Source organism: Harpegnathos saltator, unplaced genomic scaffold, assembly GCF_003227715.2.
Source record: "Harpegnathos saltator strain DR-91 unplaced genomic scaffold, Hsal_v8.6 scaffold534, whole genome shotgun sequence".
NCBI lineage: Eukaryota > Metazoa > Arthropoda > Insecta > Hymenoptera > Formicidae > Harpegnathos > Harpegnathos saltator.
Genome location: NW_020230354.1, coordinates 1009442 through 1036336, shown reverse-complemented (window position 1 = coordinate 1036336; position 26895 = coordinate 1009442). Strand labels below are relative to the sequence as shown.

The 26895-nt window shown below is 56.8% G+C and overlaps 2 protein-coding genes across 6 annotated transcripts in view; one reads left to right on the top strand and one right to left on the bottom strand.

The window, feature by feature from the left end:
* Eip74EF (Ecdysone-induced protein E74) overlaps positions 1–26895 on the top strand; it is a 205822-nt gene that overhangs the window by 33303 nt on the left and 145624 nt on the right. The window lies entirely within an intron of this gene.
* On the bottom strand, positions 786–26398 carry Lsm11 (U6 snRNA-associated Sm-like protein LSm11). Of its 4 annotated transcripts, none has more exons than XM_025303151.1 (5): positions 26058–26398; positions 25445–25505; positions 12817–12941; positions 8258–8441; positions 786–1803 (listed from the first exon to the last, which is right to left on the bottom strand). In XM_025303151.1, the coding sequence occupies exons 1-5, from the start codon at positions 26253–26255 to the stop codon at positions 1655–1657; spliced, it is 717 nt and encodes a 238-aa protein (XP_025158936.1). In that variant the 5' UTR covers positions 26256–26398; the 3' UTR covers positions 786–1654. The 4 variants fall into 4 exon arrangements, with proteins under 4 accessions (XP_025158936.1, XP_025158938.1, XP_011137718.1 ...); XM_025303153.1 differs by having other exon boundaries at positions 788–1803; positions 26073–26359; XM_011139416.3 differs by having other exon boundaries at positions 790–1803; positions 8303–8441; positions 26058–26357.

Genomic DNA, 26895 nt, shown 5'->3' with positions numbered 1-26895 from the left:
CACATAAGACGTTTCACCGGGAACATTGAGGTTTATGAATTTAGAGGATACTTGGGACTTGCACGGGTGGGAAGAAAAATACCCGTTTCGTCCAGATGATTTCTCGTTGTCCGACGACGAGACGAAGACTCGCGAGTAAACATAGAAAAATTGCTCCAGGAGCTTTCCGTTCGTTCGATTGTCTTCGGTTTCCTCAAGCGAACTTTCAGTCAGTCGAACTGTTGTTTCCGCTCGCGGTGACGAAGTTATCGCTTCCGAGTCGTGAGTTCCTTCTGTTTCTGGTCCCCCAAATACTTTTTTTCACAAACTTATAACATTTTTCTCTTCCGTGTACCACCGCCGTCTGTGTCAATCGTTCGATCGCCGATCCAAAAATCTCGTGAACGACCAACGACGCAATTCGGATGTGGCGAAACGCGGCGAATGAAATATTCCCTAAAAAATCAACGCGGCCTCGACGCTCCTGTGTCGGAGTAGTCGACTCGTTCGTGTTTTCTCCGGCGAACAACCTGATGACTCGCTGCCGACTCGAGGTTAATCGTCTACGTGGCGTTTCCGGACCGATTCGCGGCGTGCCGCTCCGGTACCGTAATCAACATCGAAACTTTCTTATTCCTCGCAACACGCATTCCGCCTGGTCCGCGGGAGGGAGAAAGAGACATTTACGAGGGCGACGAGCGTTGGAAGGGAAAAAACCAGTCCCTTTCGTCGCGGAGAGTGAGTTAGTCACAGCGGCGCGGCGTGGCGCGGCGCGGCGCGGCGCGACGCGACGCGACGCGACGCCGGACAATCGCGAATTAACTTTCTTCGCCGCGACTTCCTCGTCCGCGGTTCACGCGCCGCGGATTAGAGCTCAATCGGCTTTTACCGTACCTCAGCTTTACCGCACCTCACCTCACCGTACCTTACCTCGCTTCACCTCGCGCTCACCTCCTCACCTCCATCATCGCTTCCAGAGCCGCTCGTCAGTGTGGCCGAAGGCCGCGCCGGAGATGTAGATTAACGTCTTTTTTTTTTCTTCCTTTTTTTTTCTTCACTGCCCGTTCTATCCTTTCGTATTTTTCGTTTTCTCAGCGGAGTCCTTGCGTCTGCCGCGAGAAAGTCCGGCCGCGCGGCGACCTCCAAGTGGCGTTTCGATTCCCCGCATAATTTCAGGGGCGAGATGCTTTGACGTAACGCGAATGACACGCAATAATTCGTACCGCGCTGAAAAAGCGACCGTAGCCGCGGAGAGGGTGAGGAGTATATTGGTGTTTGCCGAAGTCGAATTATGCACATTACGCACTGCTGAATGATTCGGCACTGACAGGTTTCATTTTTATTGAGCACGCTTGTCGTACATGATCGTTGAAAATAAAGGGGAACGAGTCGGAAATTCGATTTGTGCAGTCGCGTAATCAGTTTGTGTGACGCTCGCGAGCTGTTCTCCTATTTTCGCGAGTGAGTGATTTCGCGGAATTTTCACCCTTGAAGCTTCCGCGATGCACGCGAGATAAATCCCGAAGAAAAGGAGCGACCGCGCGCGACGTGTGGGAATTAACGGCGAGAAAACTGCCGGCTGTGCAAGCGCGAGTTGTCGCACCCGAGAGCAGCGCGCGGTGCTGTGGACGGCCCTTAAGGCGCGATGTTGATGGCGCGCGTAAATCGCGCGCAATCAATTGAGTTTGATGATTATAGCGACCTGCTCCCCTCTCAGTAGCATCTGCCGCACGTGTCTCTCCAAGGTCTCCATCTTTCCCTCGATCTTCGTTACCGTTGCTTTAGGAACGTTCGGTGGCGCCTCCACCTTGACCGCGTCAGCGCCTGAATCAGAGATACGAGTAGTTGCGACGTCTTCCCCGGCATACATTTGCATACACGCACGCATGCACGCACGCCCTCGCTCCCTCTCGCTCTCCCTAAACGCTAAACGGGAGACGGAGCAACTGCTTTTTCAGCGTTTTAATCGCACGAATGTAAAGCAGCTCCGTTGAAACGTACCGCCTTGACGACGCCGACCCGAGCCACCCCTCTTCGTTTCGGTGGCGGTTTAGCTGAGAGATATTAGATTAGAAAAGGTCTTTATTATCACGGTCTCTAGAAATAAAGATTACTTTCGGAGTAATCTGATAAAGCGTCGAGCAATCTCGGTTAACTCGATAACGTCTACAATTCGTTATCGCGCGCGCGCGCGCGCGCGCGAGAGAGAGAGAGAGAGAGAGAGAGAGAGAGAGAGAGAGAGAGAGAGAGAGAGAGAGAGAGACGAACTTTTTAAAGACGCGTCATATCGAGATCGCCAGATGACAATTTTCTTCCATTTTTCGGACGCGAGAGAGAGTTTCCGGACTCGCGGCGAACGAACGAACGAACGAACGAACGAACGAACGAACGAACGAACAAGCTGGCGGCGGCAGGCACGTGTACGCGCGCCCGCGCGGATAATCGCGATGAAACTTTTACGCTCACTTTCGACACGGCGAAAATGCTCGTTGGCGGAAGTTACCGGAAGTACGTTCGACGGCGTGAATAAACAGCGGGGGGGAAGGGGCAGGGAGGAAAGTCGACAGGCTCACAGGGGAGGGAGTAGTCCGGAGAGGTTGTTTATGTGCCGCCAGCACGTGTCCGTACAACTGCGGAGGCCAAGAATACAGAGGGCCCGGGGCGGAGGGGCAGCGGGGAGAGAGGGCGGAGGGACAGTGGGGGGGTGGCAACGGCGGAAAGGCAGCACGAGGAGCCAACAGGACACGTGTACACGGCCAGGCATCGATCCTGTGGGCTGTTCTTCAAGGTCGCTCGGCGGCCCTCCACCCTCCCTCCCTGCCGGTCTCGTATCAACGACCTCGCGACCCCTCGCGATACGTTCCGAAGTACGTCAGTAGGCCAACTAACCCTGAACTCGGCGTACCGAAAGAGGAAGAGAGGTAGAGAGCGAGAGAGAGAGAGAGAGAGAGAGAGAGAGAGAGAGAGAGAGAGAGAGAGCGAGAGAGAGAGAGAGAGAGAGAGAGCCCAAGGCGTCCCTTTTTACACCGCCATAAACGACGTAGGAAGCAGTTCTCTCTCTGTCCCTGCCACGTGTTCTTGGCGTTGCTTCGCAACGCCTTCGCGGGGGGCTCCATTAACCTCTTCGCGGGGACAGTTTTCGTAAAATTGTAAATAAAGAAGTGAATTAGGCCTCAGCAGGTATCGCGCACAGTCTCGTCTCGGATCCCGCGGCGCATAAGAAACGTCGGTGTGATTAATAGCCAGGTGAAGCTCCAGACGCAAAGTGGTATAAATGGGAGCGTGCTCGTGCAAATTTCTCGACTCTGACACGTTCCTCTCCCTCGTATTTTTTCCTCTTCCTCCTCTTTCTTTGGTCTGGTGACGACCGCGCGCGGTAGCACCGAGAGAGCTTAATGATATTTTCCCACGGCGCCGCGCTGCTAAGCTGATCAGCTGAGAAAATGTGACGTTACATTTTCGGCCGATGTTTGTCGAATTCGAACAAACGCTCGTAAATGTCTATTTCGTTACGAGAGATTACGAGAGAGAGAGAGAGAGAGAGAGAGAGAGAGAGAGGTAGGCACAAGAAATTTATATTTTCGGAAATAATGTTTACGCGCTGTTGTTCCCGGAGGAGTCGGGCTCGCTTGTCTTCCACGTTGCCGGAAAAACAACGAGACTGATTAATCGCGCAGGTTGCCAGTGTCGTTTGCGCGCGATAAGCGAGACTGCTCGATAATGATCGATCGAATCTGAACTCCACCGTCGAGTTCGCAACTCTCACGTTCCCTGCTGACGTAATAATCTACGTGCGCATGCATAGTCGATCGAGTTGTGAGGAATGGGGGAGGGGGAGGGGAGAGGAAACTTCCGAGACCCCGTGAACTTCGGAAAGCGAAACGCATGTCGACTTTAGACGCAGCTGTACACACACAGACAGACTGACTGACAGATAGATAGACCAGTCATCATGTCTGACTGAAGTCGCGATGATTATGAACAACGTCAGTTGAACGTGAGGCAAATTAACGCGTATATTCTGCCGAAAAGGTTGCGATAAACATGGCGTGACCCCGAGGACTGTGAATCCTACATCGTACATTTTAAGCAGCGTTTTTCGACACCTAGCTCGAATCGCGGTGTCTTCCTTAAATGTCGTGTTGGGAATTTTTCGCTTGCGAATGACCGGAGATCGAGGCGCTTCGCTCACGATTGAAGCACCGCATGAAGACTCGGTGAATGGCAACATCGTATCCGCTCGTCGACATTTCCGAAACATTAAAGTTATCAAACACAGAAAGGTCTCTCTCTCTCTCTCTCTCTCTCTCTTTCTTTTTCTCAGTCGCAGATTCGCGCGGGAAAATATCGACTCGCTCGGTCATCCCGTCGCGTGCCGCTCGTACTTTCCCTCCACGCATTATCTCACGTGACGTAAGTTCGGCGAGAAGCGACCAAGGCAACAGCCTACGTACTCGCGAGGTGCAAAACTCACGGGTTCGTCGACCACGCTGCTGCCGGGCTCTCGCGTGTTCGACACGGTGCGGATGAATGAAAACGAGAGGCGAAGGTTGGAGGGCACGTGAACGAAGGAAGGAGGAAAGGAAGGACGACGCGCGAGTAGCGTCGGAGAGGAAAATCATGGCTGGAGAGGGGTCCGGGGGGGGGGTCTACGGAACCATAGGGGAAACGTCTCGCGTGGAACGTGGGGGCGAGAGGGAAAGTGGAGGTGGTCTTGGAACAGGGACGACGGAGATGACGACAAGGAGGAGAAGGAGGAGGAGGAAGAAGAGCGCGGGCGAGAAAGAGGTGCGGAGGAGAATACGAGCGAGCAGCGGCAGAAAGAGGTGGATAGAGCAGAGCAAAAGTGAGCGAGGAAGAGCAGACGTGAGGGGCCACATGGACGGACGAGCTCTCCTCGAACGCGTATCGAACGCGTTCGCGCGACGACCACTATACGTAGTCAAGGTCGGTCCTTGCTCCTGCCGCGAAGCGGCGACCTTAGTGGGATGTATTATCCCCCTTTCGCGCGATACGACGACCCTTCCTCTCTGCTCTACCACGCTGCCTGCTCGCCTGCCTGCCTGCCTGCCTGCCTGCCTGCCTGCCTGCCTGCCTGCCTGCCTGCCTGCCTGCCGCCTGCCTGCCTGCCTGCCTGCCTGCCTGCCTGCCTGCCTGCCTGCCTTCTTTCGCTGCGCGTTGTAAATAAGGACGAGCGGAGCGAGAGAGAGAGAGAGAGAGAGAGAGAGAGAGAGAGAGAGAGAGAGAGAGAGAGAGGAGCGAGCGCGCGCACATTCCCTCCCCGAGGCGAGTTCGTTAAACCCTATCGATTCGTAGCGAAAGGGGGATGGGTATCCCGCGGATTAAAAGTGAATCACTTTTTGCTCCGGTGACGAAGGCGTTTTTTCTCTTAACGATGGTCGAGGGGCGCGGGTGCGAAAGAGTGGCGCCGATCTTCGGTCCGCTGGACCGAAGGAACGGAAACTTGAATCCGTCGCGCTTCCGCGATGCGGCGTCGGCTGTGGAGAGTTAGAGCTCTCTCTCTCTCTCTCTCTCTCTCTCTCTCTCTCTCTCTCTCTCTCTCTCTCTCTCTCTCTCTCTCTCTCTCTCTCTCTCTCTCTCTCTCTGGCCGTACATTTTCTCTCTGCCTACCTCCGCTTCTCCTACGTCTCTCTCGTCCCTCTCTTTCTCTTTCTTGACATCGGGAAGCTGCTGTTGAGTTAAGGGAGTTACGCGACAGCGAGAGATCGTACAACTATTGATTCGCGTCGCGACGTGAATCGGGGCGGATGAGGAGGACGGCAGATTATCCCCCGTCAATAAAATTACTCACGTTGTTAGCGCCGCGAACGGCGATGCGTGCGCTCATCGACGCGACTGTGCGCCGCGGATCTGCACGCTGACCTTTCGATCGAAATTGCGCGCGACCGAGCCGATCAGTGACCGATAACGATGAATAATCCATTAGCCCGACCATCTGGCGGAAAAAAAGTAGTCGCCAGCTGACTCTCGCGGGAATTTCATCACGAGAAAAAATAGCGACCCGTCGCGGCCGCGTCGGCAGCGGCGGGGCGAGGACGAAGAGTGCGCGCGAGTAGTAGAAGTCATTCATGGTCGGGCGCAGCGCGCGGGGACCTCGAATGTACGATTGCGATGGAAGACAGAGAGAGAGAGAGAGAGAGAGAGAGAGAGAGGGAGCGAGACGACGCGAGCCTCGCGGCTTTTCATCGAACGCGGGCAACGCCACGCGTCCGGGTCTCGTGGACGGACGAAAATGTCCACGTCTCCTCTCCGGAGACCGGCAGCCCCGGTAGCAAACTTACATCGAAAGCGCGAAAGGAGCCGGCGGCACCTGCGCCGTTAGCGCGTCGTTGTCGCTGAAGTTGAAGCACGCACGCTCGAAGGTGCGCGTTAACGAGAGCGATTGTCGAGAGTCTCTCGAGGTCGAGCGACGCGAGCGAGGCGAGCTTGAAGCCGCCGATTTGACATGTCGACGCGACCGCTGTCGCCGATTATTACGGCCCTGACCCGATGACAAATTGTCCCCGTGGTTTCGTATCGCGGGTGCCAGGTGGCGAGCAGCGGCACGACCGAGCGGGCTCGAAGAAGGCGAATTCGCGATTTTTAGGCGTCGACCGTGTCACGCGCAAGTCGCGCAACGGCAGCCGATAATCCCAAAATAACACGGCGTACGGGCGAAGCCGGGCGCGCGAAATGACGCGATCCCGAGTTACGTTTGTCGATCGAGAACATCGTCCACGCTCTCCGCGACGCTCCGACGCATTTTCCCCTCCTCCTCCGCCTCCATCGTCTAGGAGCAAGCCGTCGGCTAGGAACGCGCGCGTCGGCGCGCGCGACGTGTTAAATAATTCCGCGCGGAATTCCTCGTCAAGGTGTCGCGCGGCAGCCTCGCGCATCGCGGTGCGTATGAATTCTTCCCCAGGGCCGGCCAGTAGTACCGTGGAGCTCGCGCTCCGAATTACCACGGCGAATGTCGCGCAAACAAATGTCGGAGGTTAGCGGCGGCGAGTTTCCTCGCGCAAGACGTCTCGTTTTTCTCTCTCTCTCTCTCTCTCTCTTTTTGTGCGTGCGTCGGCCGACTCGATTAGCATCTCGACGATTAGCTCTCGTCGCGGCATATTGTATGTGCATCGCCGCTGGCGAGAGGGAGGGAGCAAAAACGCACACGCGCGCGAGGAGGCGCGCGAGGATAATTGATCAGCCGACTCCTTTGGACGATCGCCGCGCTTCTCGTCGGGTGCGTGTTGCACAACACAGCGATCGTGCACCGCGCGAGCGTGTTTATGCGAGAACGATCGCCGGGGATTCACGATGGACGACGCGAGCGGCTTTTGCGAATTTTACTCGTCCTAACCCGCGAGGAATCGAACCTGACACGTAAACGCCGCGCGAATTTCACGGCTCGCTTGAGCCGCGCTGCATTATCCTCCGGCGTCTCTCTCTCTCTCTCTCTCTCTCTCTCTCTCTCTCTCTCTCTCTCTGTCTCTCTCTCTCTCTCTGTCTCTCTCCTCGTCGGGAACGAGTTTCGTATCGGATGAATAAAAGATACGGCACGAAGGCAATCGGGCTCCCATTCCGGCCCTCTCAAGAGAGCCGCACGTTGGGATGCGCGACAATTTGTCCCGCGCGCGGAATCGCCGCGAGTAAGTCGAGCGTGCGAGCGAAGCAAGTCGCAACGTAATCCGCGCTTTCCTATGTAACTTTGGCCGTCCGCGCGCTCGATTCTCTTCGTCTCCTTAACGTCGCTGAGCGACGTTAAGGAGACGAAGTTAAACGACCAAGTTAAACGACGGAAACTACGTGGCGTTGCACTCGGCATGCCACTGATGCGACGCGTAACTAGATTCTTGCAGGTGATCTCACACACACACACACACACACACACACACGCTCGTCGCATGAGGCTGCGGTAATCGCGGAATAACAAACATTTAAATGCAAAATCGATTTAAACGGCGAGACAATCGCGGTCGCCGATGCGTCAAGTGTCGCGTCCGCGAATATGTGCCAAGTGCGACAACGGTGACGATTTAATAATCGCGAAAATCGCGCGATAACAAGAACCCCCCTTAAGGGGGGGGGAGGGGAATCCGCTGAGGACTCGAATCCGAGACCGAGGTCTCTCGTGCGTCTCTGCGAACATTTCAATCGCCGTCGGCACTCGCGGCAATCCGGGCCGAGTTGTCGGTCTGTCGAAATTTCCTTCCCTTCCCTTCGCCGAGAAAAGTCAACTCGCCAGATTGGGCGGAGCGGTCCTCGCGCTGCGCGTTATAATTACCGTCGTTTGACGGCGCTCGAGCTTTAATAGCGGGGATCATCGTACCGAAGGCGGGCGCTTTCCTCTTGACTTTGCGACTCCAGATCTCGTCGCAGTCCTCCAGTGCGAGGTTCCAGTGTTTGTCGAAGGCGACCACGTATGCCTCCACGTATCCCCTTATGTTGCGCGCGTTCCTCGTGTAGACCTTCGGCACAAAGAACGCTCGATTATTCCTTTTAGATCGCGACGAGTCGCCGTGTTACCCGCCTCTTCCAGGTAAAACCGCGCTAGCCTGCAGGAGCAGAAAGACACGGAACGAGCGAAAGAGGGAGAGAGAGAGAGAGAGAGGGAGAGAGACGCGCAATCTCTCTTCACTTTCGATGATCATCCGGAGCAGAATCGCGCGATAAATATACGAGGCGAGCGTTTTTTGCGCTCCTCTTTCGACCAACGCGAAATCGCGAAGCAACGGGAATGCAAAAAAGTACGCGCGATTCACGCTCGCACGCACAAATGAATATTATGCAATTCCCCAAGAGGGAGAGAGAGAGAGAGGGGGGAGGGGGGAAGGAAAGAGAGAGAGAGAGAGAGGCGTGTTCTCGAGCCGCGACGTTATTTTGTATTGTCGTCGTGAATATTTATATTCTCGTCGGGTTATATTAGGCGAGTTATCGCGTGTATGCAAATCGACGACGACTTTTTGCGCCTTTCCGCGTGGCACACGTATTCGTCGAACGTGCGTATTATGGATCTATTATACAATTTTAATCACATTGCGTGTCGCGAATGTAATTTGTGTAGCTCGTCTCATCGTTAGTCGTAATGATTGTCATTAAGTTTGTTACTGAGTTTGTAGAATCTCGTCGAATTCGCACTCGTAATTCGGCGACCTCCCGACCCGCAGATATTTGACTTTCGATCTTTCCCTCCTTTCCTTCTTCTTGCTTCTCTTTTCTTTTCTCCTCGGCTAAACCGGGGCTCACACGAGGGGAACGCGTAACGGGACGCCTAATTAGGGAAGCGCGACGCTCGCATTCGCTCGTCGGAGAAAGCGCGTCGGCGAGCGTCGCTGAGCCAAGCGTAGCACCTCTTCGAAGAATGATTGCATTAATGACGGCGGGCGGATCGAACGAAGGCTCGCGGGACGCGAGAAAACTCGTTGTTTGTCGCACAGATACGACCGCGGGAGACTAGATAGCGGCCTGATACGCGGAAGTGTGCTGGCCGACGCGAAGCAAGGCCCCCTTCAATGCCTTTCGCGCGCGCGCATATACACATACAGACAGACAGACATACCCGACACATACACACGCGCACGTGTACACAGATGCCGGCTTAGACGCAATGAAAACTAATTGCGAGCCTCGGACTGCTCGTGTGTGTCAGAGCGCCATTGAGCGCCGACGACGTCCGCGAATTAGCTAGAATCGATTCTGAGGACTGCTCAAGACCGCTGTCGACGACGACGACGACGACGACGACGACGACGACGACGACGACGAGAGGAGTCCGTTCCGCGGCGACGGAGCTCGCGCATTAACCCTTCCGCGTGCGAATGATGGACGAGCTGATGGAGTCTCACTCGCTTTCACGAATCGGTCCGAAACAAGTCAGCTCTCTCCCTCCCTCCCTCTCTTTCTTCCTCGCACCGCGATCGTTGTTCTGTCTCAGCCCATCATTTTTACCGGTCTCTATTAACTTTCGCCGAGGCTCATCGTCGGACCTCGAACCTGTCGGGCCGACAATGCGAGGACGAGGAAATATACGGCCGACACGTGCGAAACGCGCGAGTGTGTGGCTCTGAATATTTCAGAGTCACGGTGTGTAATCGCTGTTCTCCGCCGGCGAGGGAACATCTGCGAGTGCTGTAATCGCGCGAGCTTGATATTCCGCCGCGCTGGATTTTCCTCCGCTGCGCGAGCCCAAGGATCCGATCGGGAGGTCGTCGCGTCGCGTCGCGTCGCGTCGCGTCGCGCGCGGCAATGAGATATCGAGGGCAATTCGGTGGAAACCTCCGGCGCGGCGCGGCGCGGCGCGGCGCGGCGGCGGCGTGGCGAGGGGCGAATTCAATTAGACCGGAAAACTTGGGAAGTGCTCGAGGCTACGATCGAGTCGGCCGCGCTTGGGCGCGATTGCTCTTCCGTTACGCTCGCGACGTAGCTCCGCCGCGCCGGGTCGGCGCGCATTGTGTCGCGCACGTGTGTCGAGGAAGAACATCGCGCGAACGTGCGCGAGTCCCGTTGTTCTCGCGCGGCTGTCGCGCGAATAACGATACCATGCGATATGATAATGGCGAGAGGCAAGGTCACGAAATCCATACACAATCGGTCGATCTATCACTCGGTCGCATTTAAATAGCCGAGATGTGTGACTTGCAAAAGATAGGAAAAGCTACTTTGCATTCGTATCCCCTGGTGGATGGTTAAAAAACGCGAAGCGAGATTCCTCGACACCGTCACTTGCTAGCAACTGCGTATTCCTCTGGGCCCTCGAATTTCTCGAATCCCTTCGGCACGAATGAGAGGCTCTTCCCAAACAACTGCCCGCGCCGTCGTGCCGATCGGCGCGGTCGAATTGGCTTCGCGAGTTTCCCGATAGAGACACTCGTCCGCCTGTTCGATCGCGGACGACTCGACTAGGGTAATCGATGAGAAAAAGCCGCGCGTGCTTTCCTCGGCAATTTTCGCCATCGAAGGTCGACCCGTCGAGATAAAATCTTCTTTCCGGATGCGTCCGAAGGTCGCGGGAGATTAGGATCTGCCGTTGCGAGGACGGCGACTCGACTCGACTCGACTCGAAAGACAGGAGACGAGCCTTGAAGAGGCGACGACGTCACATTCGCCGCCGCCGCCGCCGCAGCTGATGACGACGACGATGAAAGTTAACAAACGCAATTAGTTTAAGTTCGGTTTCGGTGCGCGGAAGGAGGCTAATCAGAAACTCCATTCTCCTCGTTGAGATATATATCCGACCGGCGCGCAGAACGGCGCTTCCGCAGGAAGCCCAATTAAATCAATTTGACTTTTATTTTCCATTACGGCGTCTCATTGTCCTATTATTAGCCGGCCTTAGGCTGGCGCGAGGCAGCGCGATCATTAGGCGCGCAGCGCCGCGAGAAATCATCGGGCGCGATTAGATAAGTATGATGATTTATCAGCGCGCTGCGCGCACCGCGCGCGCGATCCTCACGACTTTCCACGCGGCGACGCGCTTCCGGATTAATTGTGCGTCGCGTCGCGCGACCTCGCCGACATTCTCTTGTTCATTCGTCTTCACATTATATTCGTCTTCGCTTGCGGGATTGGCGCTCTTGCAAAAACGCCAAGCAACGGAAAAAAGGAGGAGGAAATAAAAAAGAAAATATCCGCGAAAGTATAAAAAAAAAAAGAAAAAGAGAAATTCGCGGAAGAAGTATGAGATGACGGATAAGTAGAAGATTGCGGATTTCCGGTTCGCCGCGAACAGTCTGCCGCGAAATTCGAAATAAACAGCAGTTTCCGCCGTAATGTCTGCCGGGAGAGAGATTTGTGGAAAAATTGCGCTCTGTCCTCGAGGGCAGGCGGCGCGGCGAGCTCTTCCGGACGCGATTTCCGTGCCACCTTCGGGTCGCCCGGAGCCGCGACGACGGCGTACGTCAGGGACGTAGTAGCGTAGGCAGAAGTGGCGAGGGACGAGCGCCACGCTCGGCGTGGTTGTCATGGTTACGAGTGTTGACCCGAGCGCGTTCTTCCTTCCTCCCTAGTCTCGCGGCTCTAGGCGAAGGGAGGAGGGCTCGCCGCCGCCCTCCGGACACCTCCGAAGGGCTCGCGCACGTGTCACTCGGCCGCGAAAGTGTGTCAGCCGCGTGTGCGTGCACGCACAATACCAGAGGTCGCGCGGGCGGCGGGGCGCAGGGACGGCAGCGCGTGGGCGGACGAAGTGCCGTTTTAAGAACTGCTTTTACGGCGGCGGCGGCGGCGAAGGCGAAGGCGACGTATGGGGCTAGGGGAGGAGAGTCACCCCTCGTCGTCGAAAAATTGCAACAGAAGTCGTGCCACCTCGCGGGAGCAGTCTCAGTGTATGCGCGTGTGTCTAGGAAGCGCGAGAGGATAACGACGGACGGGAAATAGGAAACGCCGGTTTCCAAGGCGATTCTTAAATGCACAATTCGACCCATCATTATCATTAATTAGCGAATCATCGCGTCGCGACTTTCACCGTTCCTCCATCAGCCGGGGCAGCGCATCGCGTACACTTCGCTGTACTTACTAACAAATGTAATAATAATAAGATACCTGCGAGTGTTTATTTCTCTCTCTCTCTCTCTCTCTCTCTCTCTCTCTCTCTCTCTCTCTCTCTCTCTCTCTCTCTCTCTTTCTCTGTCTCTCGCGAAAATTTCCGCGAACGGTCTCTCTCGAGGCCTTCTCCAGACTCGTAGTTGCAAGTTTGCGATTAATTTTGCGAAAGGTAATCGTGAAAATTATTTCATACGCGTCATTTCGCGCGTGATTCGCGACGAAGGGCCGCACGAAACTCGAAACATTCGAACGGAGGGCTCTCGAAGCATCGATCGAGTCAAAGCAGTCGTCGGTCTGACCTACCCTAATTCGGTTCTTGTTCTCCATCCAACTGTAGAGCATTCCTAACGGGCCGAAGGTCCTGTGCATTTTCGAGAGAACATTCTTCTGCTTCAGGCTCTGCTGGCGTCTTCTGCTAGGCACGGGTTCTGTAAACAGTCGGAAGATATAGATGTTAAATGCAGGCTCGGGCGTCTCTCGCGAGCTCGCGTAGGTCGCTCGGCGAGTCGAGCGTGCGTTAAACATCCACGCGAATTTTAATGTACGAGCTGATCGAACATCTCGCGTGAATCTCGCGGAAAACGAAGGGCGATTCATATCGCCGAAGAGGAGGAGCTCCTTCGTGAACTTGGCGTCGGAATATCGAATTTCGAGGGCGTCTCGGCGACGGCAACGGCGACTTGGTTATTCGCGATACGTGTTCTTCGCGATGCAGTCGAGTCGCGGCAAATCGAGCGAGCGGTGACAAGAAGAAAGAAAAGTTCTATCGCGGTGCGGATGGAGAGGGACGAGGAGACGGCGCGGCGTGTTGCTTCGTTACGTTCGATATTAAGACGCGTATTACGTATACTAATGTAATTGGTGATAATTTTGCAGAGAAGTGTAGGAAATAATAATATGCTAGCGGCAAGCAATGTGAGTAATTAAATACGTGTTATAAGTATTAAAATATTCGGAGGGAGGGAGGGAGAGAGAGAAAGAGAGAGAGAGAGAGAAGGGGGGAGATATGCGCGATCGATATCTATAGACTGTCGAGAGTAAAGTGTCGATGCTAAAAATACTCGGTGTGCAAAACAAAGTTTTCTCCACGTCCTCGGCGACTCGATGCATCGCGCGAACGCAGCAGCAAGCAAACAGTAAACACGCACGGGGAAAAGTGGCTCGGCTGGACGGAACAATCGTCCGCGCGTGGTGAAGTACGAACGATTCGGAAAGTCCGATCGCGGTAGTGAAGAGACAGTCTCGTTCTGAATGATTTAGATTTCCGGTTAATTCGAGCAGAAATCCGGCATTTTCGATTGGGATTCCCCCCGAATCGGTGCTGGAGAGCCGAATGTTTTTCTCTCCGGGCGGACCGCACGACCGGAACCGACGGGGATAATGGCGACCGAGCGTGGCGCGTGACAGACGGCGTGAGCGGTACCGATTTTATCGCATTTTATCGCAATGGTGAACACGAGTGAATGAAAATCGCGAGATGAATGTTCGTATATCCGGCCACGCCGGGCCGAGTCGCGGACGGTATCGGTATCGCCGGAGTATCGGAAGCAGCACCGGAGCCGCGGCCGGGTTGCGCCGTTGTATTTTTACGAGCCGCCGTAACATCGCGCTAATAAGAATTTATGCGGCTCTCTCGTGTCTCGTGGACTCGCTCGACAAATCATCGTTCATCCTTGCGCGCGCTCGCGCTCGCGAGGAGCGGCGGAGCAGCCGATAGCATCGCGCGTTGCGCTCGTTCCTCCAGCGTTCTTGCTCCTTTTTGCCGGCGTGACTACGAGACTTTACGCGGCCACGAGAGCTTCATTAACCCCGTCGTCGTTGTCGTCGTAGTTGTGGCCGTAGTAGTAGCCGCACACGCGGTGCGTTGCTAACTTCTCCCGGTTTCGCCGCGTAAATCAATCGGCTCCTCGCGCGCGCGCGCGTGTGCGCAACGTCCAGCCGGAAAAACGTAACAGCATTGAGATATCCGGCGCGGAATGCGTGTCGAAGCAAGCCGCGGCAGTTGTCGAGCGGGTTCGCTGATTTCCAGTTTTTGCGACACGTGCCTTTCCATCAAATTCATTTGTTTTTTTTTTTACCTCGCACCGACTTTGGTTCGACTCTCGTTTCGTTTCGAGCGTCGCCGACCGATATTGATACGATCTCGAACGTTGCCGGGCGAGAAAAAATCCTGCGATTCCTAATCTCGAGAGAATCGCCGTCGCGCGCCCGAAAGCTCTCGCTCGAAAGGTCTCCCCGAGCTTCTCGCGACTTGCGGCTCGGGAACGGTAGGTTCGGCCCTGGCGTCGTCGCGCGGAAAGAGGAACGCCGCGGAGTTACGTAAAGCCTCGGCGGCGGCGGCGGCGGCGGCGAGTGCACTTATTTTCTCCGTGTACACGGCGCTCGAGACTCGCACACGAGCTCGTGCTCGAGCGGTGCAACATGAACGGCGCACAGCGAGAGCTGCAGCGAGCAGCACGCGCGTGTTCGCGCTCGCGAGATCGACGGTGCCAATTGGCTTTCTCCGATAACTTTCATCCACCTAAAGGCCCGTCGCGGCCGCTCGCTCCGCTTCTTTTCCACCTTTCTTTGTTCCTTTCCGCGTGCACTTTCACTATCGCGCGATCCAATTGCCCGCCGAGCGGCTGCCGAGCGTCGTCGTCTCTCGTCTCCGCCGCGGCGAGACGGATCGTCGTCGACGTCGACGTCGACGTCGACGACGAACAGCGCGCGGCGAGTCTCGCGTCTCGCGTAATTAAGTCGCGAGCGCGCTGAAGAATTATTTTCTTCTTCGCCGGCGTCCGTACAGTCTCCTCTCTTCCTTGAGACCGTGCATCTCGATTCTCCGGGAAATTGATCGTCGAATCGCGAGTCTTTCAGAACGGCGACGAAGCGGCGGCGGGGGTGGGGGGAGGAGCAGGAGGAGGAGGAGGAGGAGGAGGGGAGTTGAGGATACGCGTTTCTCCTGCTAAAGCGCAGGCTCTTGTTCGTTGAATTAAAAAGGAAGGAAATTCGTCGATCGTTCGATAGATAAATCGCAGGCTTATCTCTCGGAGGAGGAAGAGGTGGCAGGAGAGAGGCAGGGAGGAGTGAGCGCACTCGCGTCCACCTTCGACCTTCCGGCCGTTTTTCCTCTTTTCCTGCGCGCGCTCCTTTGCGCCTCGCATGCTCCGGTCATCTTCCTCGGCGAGCGCGCGAGCGCGCGCGCGCGCGCGCGCGCAGGAGAACGTTCACGTTCACGTTTGCGTGAACCGCGCGCAGGGAACCGTTAGGATCGCAACCGCGCGGCCGTGCGGGGAGGAACGCGAAACGGTGACTTTATCGTCCCTTCTCTAGGCAGGGTGAGCCACGGAGGTGTCCGTCGTTCCGTACCTCGCCGCGCACGTTCGTTAACCCCTCAAGGCATCGCGCTGCTCGGCCTAGCTATATACAGGGTGTTCTCGGTGGTCTGCGCGCTTCTGCTGGACCGCGCTCGGCCCGGCAGTTGGCTGCGTTTCTCTCCTCGCGGGCAAGTGTAATCCTGTTATCCTGCGCGAGTCGATAAGTTTTGCGAGGCCGCCGAAAGGCGGTGCTTTCGCGGACTCTGAGCGCGATTGAGGTTCGGAGCTTGGTCGTCCTTGCGGCGAAAATTCACCACGTCGGCCATGACCACTCGACTCACTTGAAGCAGCGCGCGCGTCCCTCGGCCGGCCGGGAGCGAATGTGTGCTTTACTAGAAAACGCGAGGTCCTATTCGGAAAGTTCAGGGATGAGAGATCTCCACGCGCCACGGCGATTTCGTCACGGCGATGCTTCGTCAAGCACGCTCAAGGTGTGCGATTTGCGTTTTATGAGCGTGTTTTATGTTTCGCGGCGGGAGGGTCAACAACAGAGCGACGTTTTGCCGATCGCGCCGCGCCTCGGCTTCTCGGTAATTTTGCAACGAGTTTTCCGATTGGCCGTCCGAGCGCGTGCGGGCCAAATATTTGGGCTTCGGATGTTTCGGCACGCGATCGGCCCCGCGGATCGCAAATTATCACGAGGTCGTCGTCGGCGCTCCCGATTGTGAGTGAAGACACCGGCCTTCGCGCTCTTGTAATATCGATTTGGAAAGAAGCGGACCTTCGCGCCCGCGATTCTCCGAACCCGAGAGACCCAAGGTCCCGCCGACTTGCGCAAAGCTCGCTTGCGCAAAGCTCGTTTTCGCGAAAATCGCCGAGGGGCGAAGCATCAACGATTAACGCACGATGTTGATGATTTTGCGTAACGCCAGCTAAACTTCCTGCTTGCGCGTTCTTGTTTACCTCCATGTCGTTGCACACAAGACGAGGCAAAAGGACGCGCGTTTCGCATTTCGCCGCGATTCTTAGCGAAATTGAACGGTAGTACGCGATTCGCCTGCGCGTCCGACGAAGTCGCCACGCGACGTTCGACGATTCGATCGCTAATCGTAAGAGAGAGAAAGAGAGAGAGAGAGAGAGAGAGAGAGAGAGAGAGATACACAGACAGAGAGGGGACAGGGGAGGAGAAAGAAAGAAATACGAGAAGCCGTGAGGCATTATCACGGACGTGATCGAAATCGCGAGAAGGTGAGGGAACGTAGACGCGTAGAGAGCAAATCTGCCGCTCAGGCGGAACGGAAATGAGGGTAAAGAGAGAATTTCCATTTCATTAATTAGCAATATGCACTCGTCGACGTCCGTCTGCTCGCTGCCCCCCTGCGCTCCCCGCGACATTGCTCTCGCCATTATCGACTGCAGCCGCAGTCGCGGCTATCGTCGGCGTTTCGAGCGCGTTTTTTGCCCCTCGCATTCTTCGTTTCGCTGCAGCGTCCAACGTCACGGGAGAGGCGTCCCGCCTCGGGAAGCTCGGCGCGCTCGCTCTCTCTCTCTCTCTCTCTCTCTCCCGAGAGAGAGAGAGAGAGAGAGAGAGAGAGAGAGAGAGAGAGAGAGAGAGAGAGAGAGAGAGAGAGAGAGAGAGAGAGAGAGAGAGAGATTTTCCGGCCTCGCGACGCTCGACCGGCTGTGCGGCTGCTCGACCGTCCGTCCGTTCGTTCGTTCCGTCGTCGCGACACCGCGCAAAAAGGGCCCGCGAACATCTGCACGACGCGCGGCGTGTCTCGCGTGTTGTTCACCTGCGAAAATGTTCGCGCGGTGCGTGCGAAGGAGCAGTTGGGCCGAACCCGCGGAGAGGAGCCCGGGTCGCAGGTGGGTACGACGGCCCTCGTAGAATGTTCGCGCGCGGGGGTTACACGGCAGGGTGACGGGAGGGGAACGAGAGAGCGCGCGCGAGAGAGAGAGGGGGGGGGCGAGCGGGTGGGGTCCCTCTCCCGTGTACTCCGTCGAGAACGGCGAACGAAATATCGCGGGACGAGGCACGGGGAGGGAGGAACGGACGAGGAACGGGCGGGAGAGGAGCTACAAGCGCGCGGCTTGTACCCGCGGATGATCCCCAGGTTGAGTCGCGCTGGGTTCAACGTCCTGTCGGGCAGCGCACCCGACAGCCGAGGCAGGCAGGCAGGCAGGCAGGCAGGCAGGCGAGCAGCCACCAGACCTCTCCACTACACGTACACGTGTGCATGCACATGCACACACACACACACACACACACACACACACACACACACACACACACACACACACACATACACACACGTGCGTGCAAGCGCACATACATAGACACGTATACACACACCGATGCACGGGCGCACACGTTTCCGCGAGATCGCACACGGCCGCGCCGTTGCGTACGCCGCGTGGATATATACGGGGTGTCGCGTAGTTACCGACGCGTATTTCCACGGGAGATTCCGGAGGGTCGAGGGGGGGGGGAGGAGAACGCAGGCTTCCTCGTCGCGCACGCAGCGTGTTCGTGCTGTTTCTTTTCTTTTTTCCCCTTTCGGGACATTTCGCTTGATTGGTTCCGCCGGTTGTGACGTGGATCGCAAGAGGGAATTCCCGAATTGGAATTTGCGAATGAATTGTCAGGTCGCTCGCGGAGGTGGCAAAGTCGCCGGGGGAGGGGGGACGCGACGTGCGATTGAATTTTCGCCGGGAAGAGATCGATGGCGGATTTCTCGAGATATCTGTGGTCGAGAGAAAGTGGCCTGACTTGCGGGGCACTCTGTATAGCCGAGCAGCGCACGGCGAGGCGCGTTGGCCGCGGTTTGCTTTACGCGAACTAGCCGTAGGTACTGTTACTTCTGCGACGAGGCCCTTCGCGGTTCCCTTCCTCTCCTCTGTCGTCGTCGCCGCCGCCGCCGCCGCCGCCGCCGCCGCCGCCGCCGCCACGTTGCCGGCCACGCGATGTTCCTTCCCTCGCGGATCCTCACGGCCGAGGAAGTCACCGACGGTCACGCGATTATTCGGAACTTGTTTTCGGGAGACAATTACGACAGTTTGGCCAGAGAGATCGCTTCTTCCTTTCTCCCTTCCTCGGAGCCGCAGATTGAGACAAGAAGGCAGGAGGGGCAAAAGAAAGGACGAAAAACGGGGCGAGGAGAAGCGTATCTCGTTCAGCTACACGACGTTTCTTTAACACAAAATTTACTGAAAAGCGCACTGTTTGCGAAGAAGATAAAATAAAAACCTGGCGACTTGTGTCGGTTGAAGCGCAAAATCAAGGCGACGGACCCGAGAGACGCCGCGTCATCAGCGTGATTGCGTTTTTCGGTCACTTTTCGAGACTCGAAATCCGAACTCCCCTCCGTCGTCCCTCATATCCAAAGTGCTCGGTGAAATCGTCGCGATGCAGGTAAATGCACGTGTCGGTGACGAGATGGAGACGCCGCGGGAGAACAAGGCGCTAGTCGGGATTCCAGCGCGCGGCGGACCTTTCCTGGCCTTTCTCGACTGAAGAAAGGAGAAATCACTCTTACCCCGGGAAGGTCGGCCGCGCAGGGCGGGAAAAAGACGCGCCGCGCAGCGGGGGGATTTATCGATCCCCGGTATCGATCGCGGGCGTGGTCCGGGATCGTGTCTCCAATTCTCGTCCTGACAAACGTTCGCGCGCGCGCGCGCGCGACGCCTATGCGAGGGATGCCTAATTGACATGTAATCTTGCTCTTTTTCAGCGCCGCGCTCTCGTCCCGCGCATTTACGGCCGGTCCCATTAAGCCGGCTTTACGCGATCCAGTAAACCGTAATTATCGCGCGAGCGTGATCGTAAGATACCGAAGTCGAGCGCGAGCGCGAGCGCGGGAACTTTTCCCGCGATCTTACGAAGCGCAGCGCGGCGCGGCGCGGCGCAGCCTTGCACTCTCGATTCCACCGCGAGCAACCTCGGCCCCGAGGCTCTCGCGTTTCTGCAAGGTAAAAAATTCAACGGCCAGCAGGCTGACGTTTTACGGCGCAAATTCCCCTCGCGAGAGACGCGTGGTCGAAATGCATCGGGTTGGAGACAGGGGGAGGAAGAGGAAAGGGAGCAGCTTCGAAGTCTGCGAGATTTTAATTCAACTGAAAAACTAGTTAGTCCTCGAAGAGAGAGAGAGAGAGAGAGAGAGAGAGAGAGAGAGAGAGAGAGAGAGAGAGAGAGAGAGAGAGTAGGAGCGCAAAAGCCGCGGAGCCGAGGAGCGGAGGCTCCTTCCGTCGGAGTCGATCGCGCGAATCCCGTTCTAAAGTTAGGCTGAAAAGAGCCGATCGTTAAAGGCGACGGCGCAAAAAGGCACACTCTAGATTTGAAGAGGCCAGGGGCCGCCGTCGCCGCCGCCGCCGCCGCCGCCGCCACGCGCAGCCGATTCGGCTTGCTCGATAGTCATCTGTTACGTTGAGATAGGTCGGCACACGGCGGGTACGCGGTTGCACACACGAACGCGGTGCCGAGGAATTGGATCGCCCAGTCTACCGGGTGTCTCTGTCACACGCGCGCGCTCGCTCGCTCGCTCGCTCGCTCGCTCGCGAGAGCGGCGGCTAGCCGAAGGTTCCCCTCGGCCGACTCGCCGGCGTGGAGCGCCCGGGGATACCGGAAGCGACCGAGAGCGGGCTCCCCGAAGCGCGATGAGCCGAGACCGAGTATTTTCGCCGCACAAGCCGAGGCTTTTCCACGGGCCGCGCCGGCCGGGGGAGGGACAAATGCGTGCTGCACGCGCGTCGCGGTGTCGCGCGGCGTAAAACGTTGCGCAATGCCGCGCGCGGAGAATCGCGGAGAAAACATCGACGAGTATTCCGTTACTCGAGGCGAACGGCTGCCGTCGTCGTTGGCCGCCGCTGCTTTGCATCGTGTTGGTGCCACGAGCGAGAGTGTGCGCACGTGTGTGTGTGCGCGCGCGCGCGTTCTTCGACTTAGGAAGCTCTGTCGCTAGAGAGCGAAATTCGCTTCCGGAGCGAAGACAGCACACACACACACACACACACACACACACACATGCGCGCGCGCACACAGAAGGAGGGTCTCCTCCGCTTCTCTGTGTCTTCTTCGTCGCCGTCGTAGTCGCGGTCGTTCTGACATTTCGCTTGTGTCGCGAGCATATGTGTGTCACGTTGCGATAGGTCGGGAGGAGATGGCGCGAAGTCGACCGCGAAGTTACACGGGCGGAAACTCGGGAGACAGGGATCCTCCTCCTTCGGAAATTGCGCGAACGCGCAGTCCTGAAGGTAACCGGGAGATTCCGAATTTCACCTTCGAGGGAGTCTGAATTCCGCGCGGTCTTGCTTGGCCGCGCGTCGAGAGCGCGGTCTCTCTCTCTCTCTCTCTCTCTCTCTTTCTCTCTCTCCGTGGCCGCCGAGATTCCAACGATCCCGAGCGCTCCGCGCTAGTTTCAATTTCTATGGAGCTCGAATTCCACGGATTTCCGCCAATTCCCGACCGACCCGTCGCGGTGCTGCCGGACCGCGGCGAAATCGAAGCATCGCTCTCTTCGCAGGGCCTTCGCAGGGCGCGACCAGAGAGCTCAGACTCTGCGAATTGCTCCTCGAGTCTGCGCGCGAATTCTCAATTTCCCTTGTAACCTCCCCCCCTCTCTCGCTCTCGGATTCTTACATATTGTTGCACCGGCGATTGTTGTGGATGCGTGAACGTTACGGGCGAGGCGAGTTCGCCAGGGTTCGTAGATTTTCCGGATACTCTGCGGCTCCCGAAGCCGACAGATCCAACAGGTCCCGGAATCGGCCGCAGAGACCTGGCGGAATTCCGCCTCCCTAGAACCTCCGCGGAGCGCAATCCACGTCCCGAGCAATTGCGATTCCGCGCGAGAACCCCTCAGTCCCGCGGCGCGTCGTGAGCGAAAAAGCGAGCAATCGGCCGAATACTCGGCATACCGTGTCGGGCGCATCGGTACCGACGCCGGCACCGATCGATTTACGATAAATCACGAGAGAGAGAGAGAGAAAGAGAGAGAGAGAGAAAGAGAGGGGGGGGAGAAAGAGAGAGAACCTGGCAGATATGTGTACGTCGCTCGCGGCGTGATGAATCGCGGCACCTCTAGCCGCATCTGCATCCACACGTCTCTCTACCTCGCATACACACACGCACACGCACGCGTGCAGGCAGGCGGCCGTCGACGTCGCGTTCTCGTTCGCCGGCGCGTGTCCACAATTGGGAAAAATCGCGGTTCCGGCGGAACGTGTTCGAGGGCCGAAGCCGGCGAGGAGAGGCTCGCCGCGGCGGCGAGGTCGATGTCCGGGCGCAACAAGTGCGCTCGGGACTCTCTCTCTCTCTCTCTCTCTCTCTCTCGCTCCCTCCCCCCTCTCGCTCTCTCCCGCTCTATCTCTCTCTCTCTCTTTCTGGACGCGTTCGCGATCGGCTTCGATAACGCCACGCGACTTTCGACGGCGCGGCACGGTCGACCGGCCGACTCGTTCGCTCGCTCAGCGCGAAGCGTCGACCTCCGAAATACGCTCGAGAGAGAGAGAGAGAGAGAGACACGCGCGTCGCGGCGCTCTGGCTCGGTCGTGGGCCATGCGCACGGATTTAGAGACGGCCGTAACGAGAGCGCCGGAAGCCGAACGACCTTTTTGAGGTTGCGCCGTGGTGCGCAAAGTTTGCGCTCTCGGGAGAGAGAGAGAGAGAGAGAGAGAGAGAGAGAGAGAGAGAGAAAGAAAGAGAGAGAGCCCAGCCGGTTCTGCGCGGCGCGTCAAGCGACGCTCAAGTGCGATTGGCCGTTTCGGCTCTTTTCGCCCGGCGAAGCTCCGAAAACGCCTCCGCTACTCTTCGTCTCGTCGTTAGCTATCGATCGCCGCTGCGGGAAGGCAAATGGCAAAAGGAGCGGAAGAGAGAAGCGCGTAGATCGAACTCGTCTCCGACGCTCGGCGAATCGCTCGTCGCGGAGCGTCGGAGCAACATTTTTCAGTCATCAATCGCCGGACGAAGATCCCACCTTTCTCGCGAGACACGCGAGGAAACGTAAATAAGGAGAGACTCGGCGCGCGCGAACTGTCTCTCCTTTTCCCTCCCTCCGTAACTTTCGGCGAATTCGGCGGCTCTCGCGGGGAAAAGAATCTCCTCCGTCGTCGATTTCGAAAGCGCTTCGCCGATGTCGATACTGGAACAATATCGATGTATTATGAGCATCCCTAGGCGCGCCGCGCCGCGGAGCCTCGGGTTGAGCGCGAGAGGTCGACGTCCGGGCGCGCAACAAGTGCCGCACTACGTACACGTACACACGTACCGCTGTCCCCCCCTCCTGCTGCCTCACCCCCGGCCGCCCCACATGAACACACACAGACACACACGTACCAAGAGAGCGAGCGAGAGAGAGAGAGAGAGAGAGAGAGAGAGAGAGAAAGAGAGAACCCACCTCCCACCTCGCACGGCCACCGCAACGGGTCCCTCTTCACCCTCCTTCTCGAGGGAGGCATTCCTCCGTCTCTGTCTCTCCGTCGCTCGCGCGAACTCCCTTTGCTTCTCTTTGCGCCACCACGACCGAGAGAAGGTGAGAGGGAGAGAGCGAGCGAGCACGAGTGAGAGACAGGGAGGAAGAGAGACGAGGAGAGGGCAAATCACGAGAACGACAAACGGGAGAGACGAAGCGAGACAGAAACGGGCAACATCGGGACGCGGAACGGAGGAGGAGGATGAGCGAAAGAGAGAGAGAGAGAGAGAGAGAGAGAGAGAGAGAGAGAGAGAGAGAGAGAGAGAGAGAGAGAACGCGTGACCGTGCTCCTCCGCGCGCGCACACCACGCACCGTCGTCGGTAAATATAAAACTGCACTGGGTCAGGGATCCGTGATTTATCGGCTGCCTCGTGTAATTGGCCGCCGGCCAATAGATATATACCCCCCCGGGTGCACCGAGGGGGGGGGGGGACGGTGGGCGCGGAGAACGCGTTAGCTGGCTCTAAGAGTTCGCGCGCCACCCTCCTCTCTCTCTTTCTCTCTCTCTCTCTCTCTCTCTCTCTCTATATCTCTTTCTCTTCCCTCGTTTTCGAATGCGCTACTTATTCTCCTACGCGACGGCCTCAATCATCGATTACGAACCTCCGCGGCATTGATTCACCTCGGGATCGCGTCGGCCGACGAGGAAGGAAGCGACGTGCTCTCCTCCGGCCGCCGGCCGAGCGTGTTCTCCGACGATGTTGCAGAAGACGCACGCGAGATGTTCGTTAGGCGCGTCGAATCAGAGCTCTGAAGTTTTTCCGTCGAACATTGCACGCTGCGGACACTCTTTATGCGTTTGTGCGAATTACAGATCTCCCACCCGGTCCCCGCCTTCCTCGTCTCTTCTTCTTTGATAAATGAAATCTCGCGAGAGTTAATTGGCGGTTGCGGGGCCGCTTAGAATTTACGAGGGGCGCCCAGGCGCTTCGGAAGGCGCTGTCGCGCTCGCAGTAATTTCACACGACGCTCGCGCTAATGTGAGCGAGGGAAGGGGTTTCTCTCTCTCTCTCTCTCTCTCTCTCTCTCTCTCTCTCTCTCTCTCTCTCTCTCTCTCTCTCTCTCTCTCGCGCGCGCGCGCGCGCGAGCAAGTGCTCGCGACATTGCAGATATCGCGTATGTACATACATGTGTGCGCGCGCGGGAAAGATAGCCGTGGAAGAGGAAACAATGGGCAGCCTCTACGGGGCCGCGGTCGGAGTCTCACTATGCACGCGAGAACGGTTGACGCACACTTTCGCGGAGGTCAAATTCCATGCGCGACTAATGCTGGTGCGTTGCCGCCGCCGCCGCCGCCGCCGCTGCAGCGACCTTCGTGGTATTTGTTGGCCGTAAATAAAGTGCGCCGGTATCTGCTGGAATATAGAACCGCGGATGACGCGAGCGCGCGCGATTAGGTGCGAGGAGGATGCGCGATAGATTCGCGCCGTTGGCGTGTTTCATCTGGCGAAATCGCGCGACGAGCCGCGGCTCGACGACGAGTCGTCCAGTCTCTTCGACTACGGTGCGCGCTTCGGGCGAGCCTAAGTAAGACCCTCCTCCGTGGGTGGGAAAAATCGGGGGGTCGTGGTTGACTGCGAATCTGCGACTTTCAACTTTGCGCGCATCTTCCTGTTTCTCAAAGTGGGAATCTCAGACGGAAGCGAGCGCGCGGTGTTTTCATGACCGCCTCGAGCGGAAATGTCACCGCTCTCGAAGTCGCGTGTGAGTGAAGGTCTCTTCACGCTCAAACTTGAGGCGGGTCCCGACTCTGTTCCCACCGAATGATCCAATCGCTTGAAATTGCACTCGCTGAAATTTCGAGCGACGGTTTGATCAAAGCCTCCGCTCGGTGCGGAGCCGCGCTCTTGAAGAGCGCGATTTCGCCGGGGCGGGTGCGGGGGAAAATGGAGATCGGCTTGATTAAAGGTGAGGTGTCGGGATTAATGAAACTGCTAATCGCGGTTGAAACGCGGACGCGGGCGCGGGATTTCCGGGTGCAGCGGGTCGTCGCGCGCGCGATGCCGCATTGAAATTCGATACTACGAGCCGCCACTCACATGAATGAAGTCCCCACGTGCGCCGCCAAGCAGCATGCGATCGCCATCTCGTGCGAGACGTGCGAAAGCTGCGCGCGCGCGCGCGCGGCCGCGCACATCTGGGACTTCCGCCGCGGTGTCTTTTACCTTGGTGCGGTAAAAATCGCTGCCTCGACGATGATCCCGCGACGGCCGGCGTGCTGTCCGTCTGAAACACATTGTGATGCTTGAGCGAGAAGCACACACTTTTGCATAAAGGCATAATACACAACACATAAGAAAATGTACCACAATCAGAGTCTTTAATTTCCAGCATGGCAATGGAAATAAAGAATCTAATTGATCGATGATTTCTTGGCGCATTGTGTATTATGCCTTTATGCGAGAGTGTGTGCTTCCCGCTTTAGTAGTTGTCAAAGCCTCGTTACCACGGCTGTCATACCCACGAGTATGAAGTTTCGCGTGCATTCTCCCCCGACTTTTTTGTCACACAATTATTTTTCACATTTTTCAACGTGCCCGCCGTGCCGGTTGAATCTTTGATACTCGTCGAGTAGTCGTCTGTCAAAATCGATTTTTGCAAATTTTCATTAGGGATTATACATCATTACTATTCTCATCACTATTCTCAGAGTCAGAGCAGACAGAATTGGGTTGCGCGTAAGTTAGATTAGGTTAGGTTAGGTTAGGTTAGGTTAGATCGGGTCACACGTGCTTTAACTGAGGCTACGATCCGATTGAAAGTCGGCGTGATACACACTTGCGTAATACACACTTGCGTTGGCGCGATGTATCCCTTCAGGGTGGATTCAAATTTGCTGACATTGTCGTAGACTGGCGACTTGTGAGACAACAATCGTCCTTTCGTCGAGTACAATGCTTTCAGCGGGTCGAACTTGTCGCTTCTCGCGTCCAAACTTTCGTCCGATTCTTCGCTGCTATCTTTATTGTCTGTCATTATGAAACACTTGTTCCACTCGCGCACAATCCGTCAATCGACTCTCGCTCGCGTTGCAACACACGGCGTCACGCGGACGTCATCTTGCACTTTGGTGCGCAGGAGAGGAGCAGAGAGTGCAGTACTGTCGCAGACGACAGTCGCGAAGGCGGGAAAGTTGAAAGCGGGAAAAGTCTCGTCGTCCAAATTTCATCGTATCGAAGAAGAAATGAAAATCATCGGCGCGTGTACGTGGTGCAAATTTTCTCGATATATCGCATTCTCTCTCTCTCTCTCTTTCTCTCCCTCCCTCCCTCCCTCTCTCCCTCCCTCTTTCCTTTCTTCTACTTTCTCTCTTTCTCTCGCACACGACTTTCCTATTATTTCGCTTGTAAAAAAAGGTTCGTGCTAGTACGATCTATGTGTGGCGACGACGAGCGATATTCGGCCGAGATAGACGAGAGAAGAGGATGTTAACCTCTCCTCGTGGAAACTTTCTTTCGCGGCGGCGGGTTACGTAAATGCAACGCCGCGTCGTAGTAGAAGCTGCATAGAAATGCAGCGGCGGCGGTGGCGGGGGAGAGCGCGAGGTTACGCGCACAGGAAGTGAAACAGCTCTGCGAAGCCAGAAAGAAAGTTCTCGCTTCGTGTTTTCACTTTC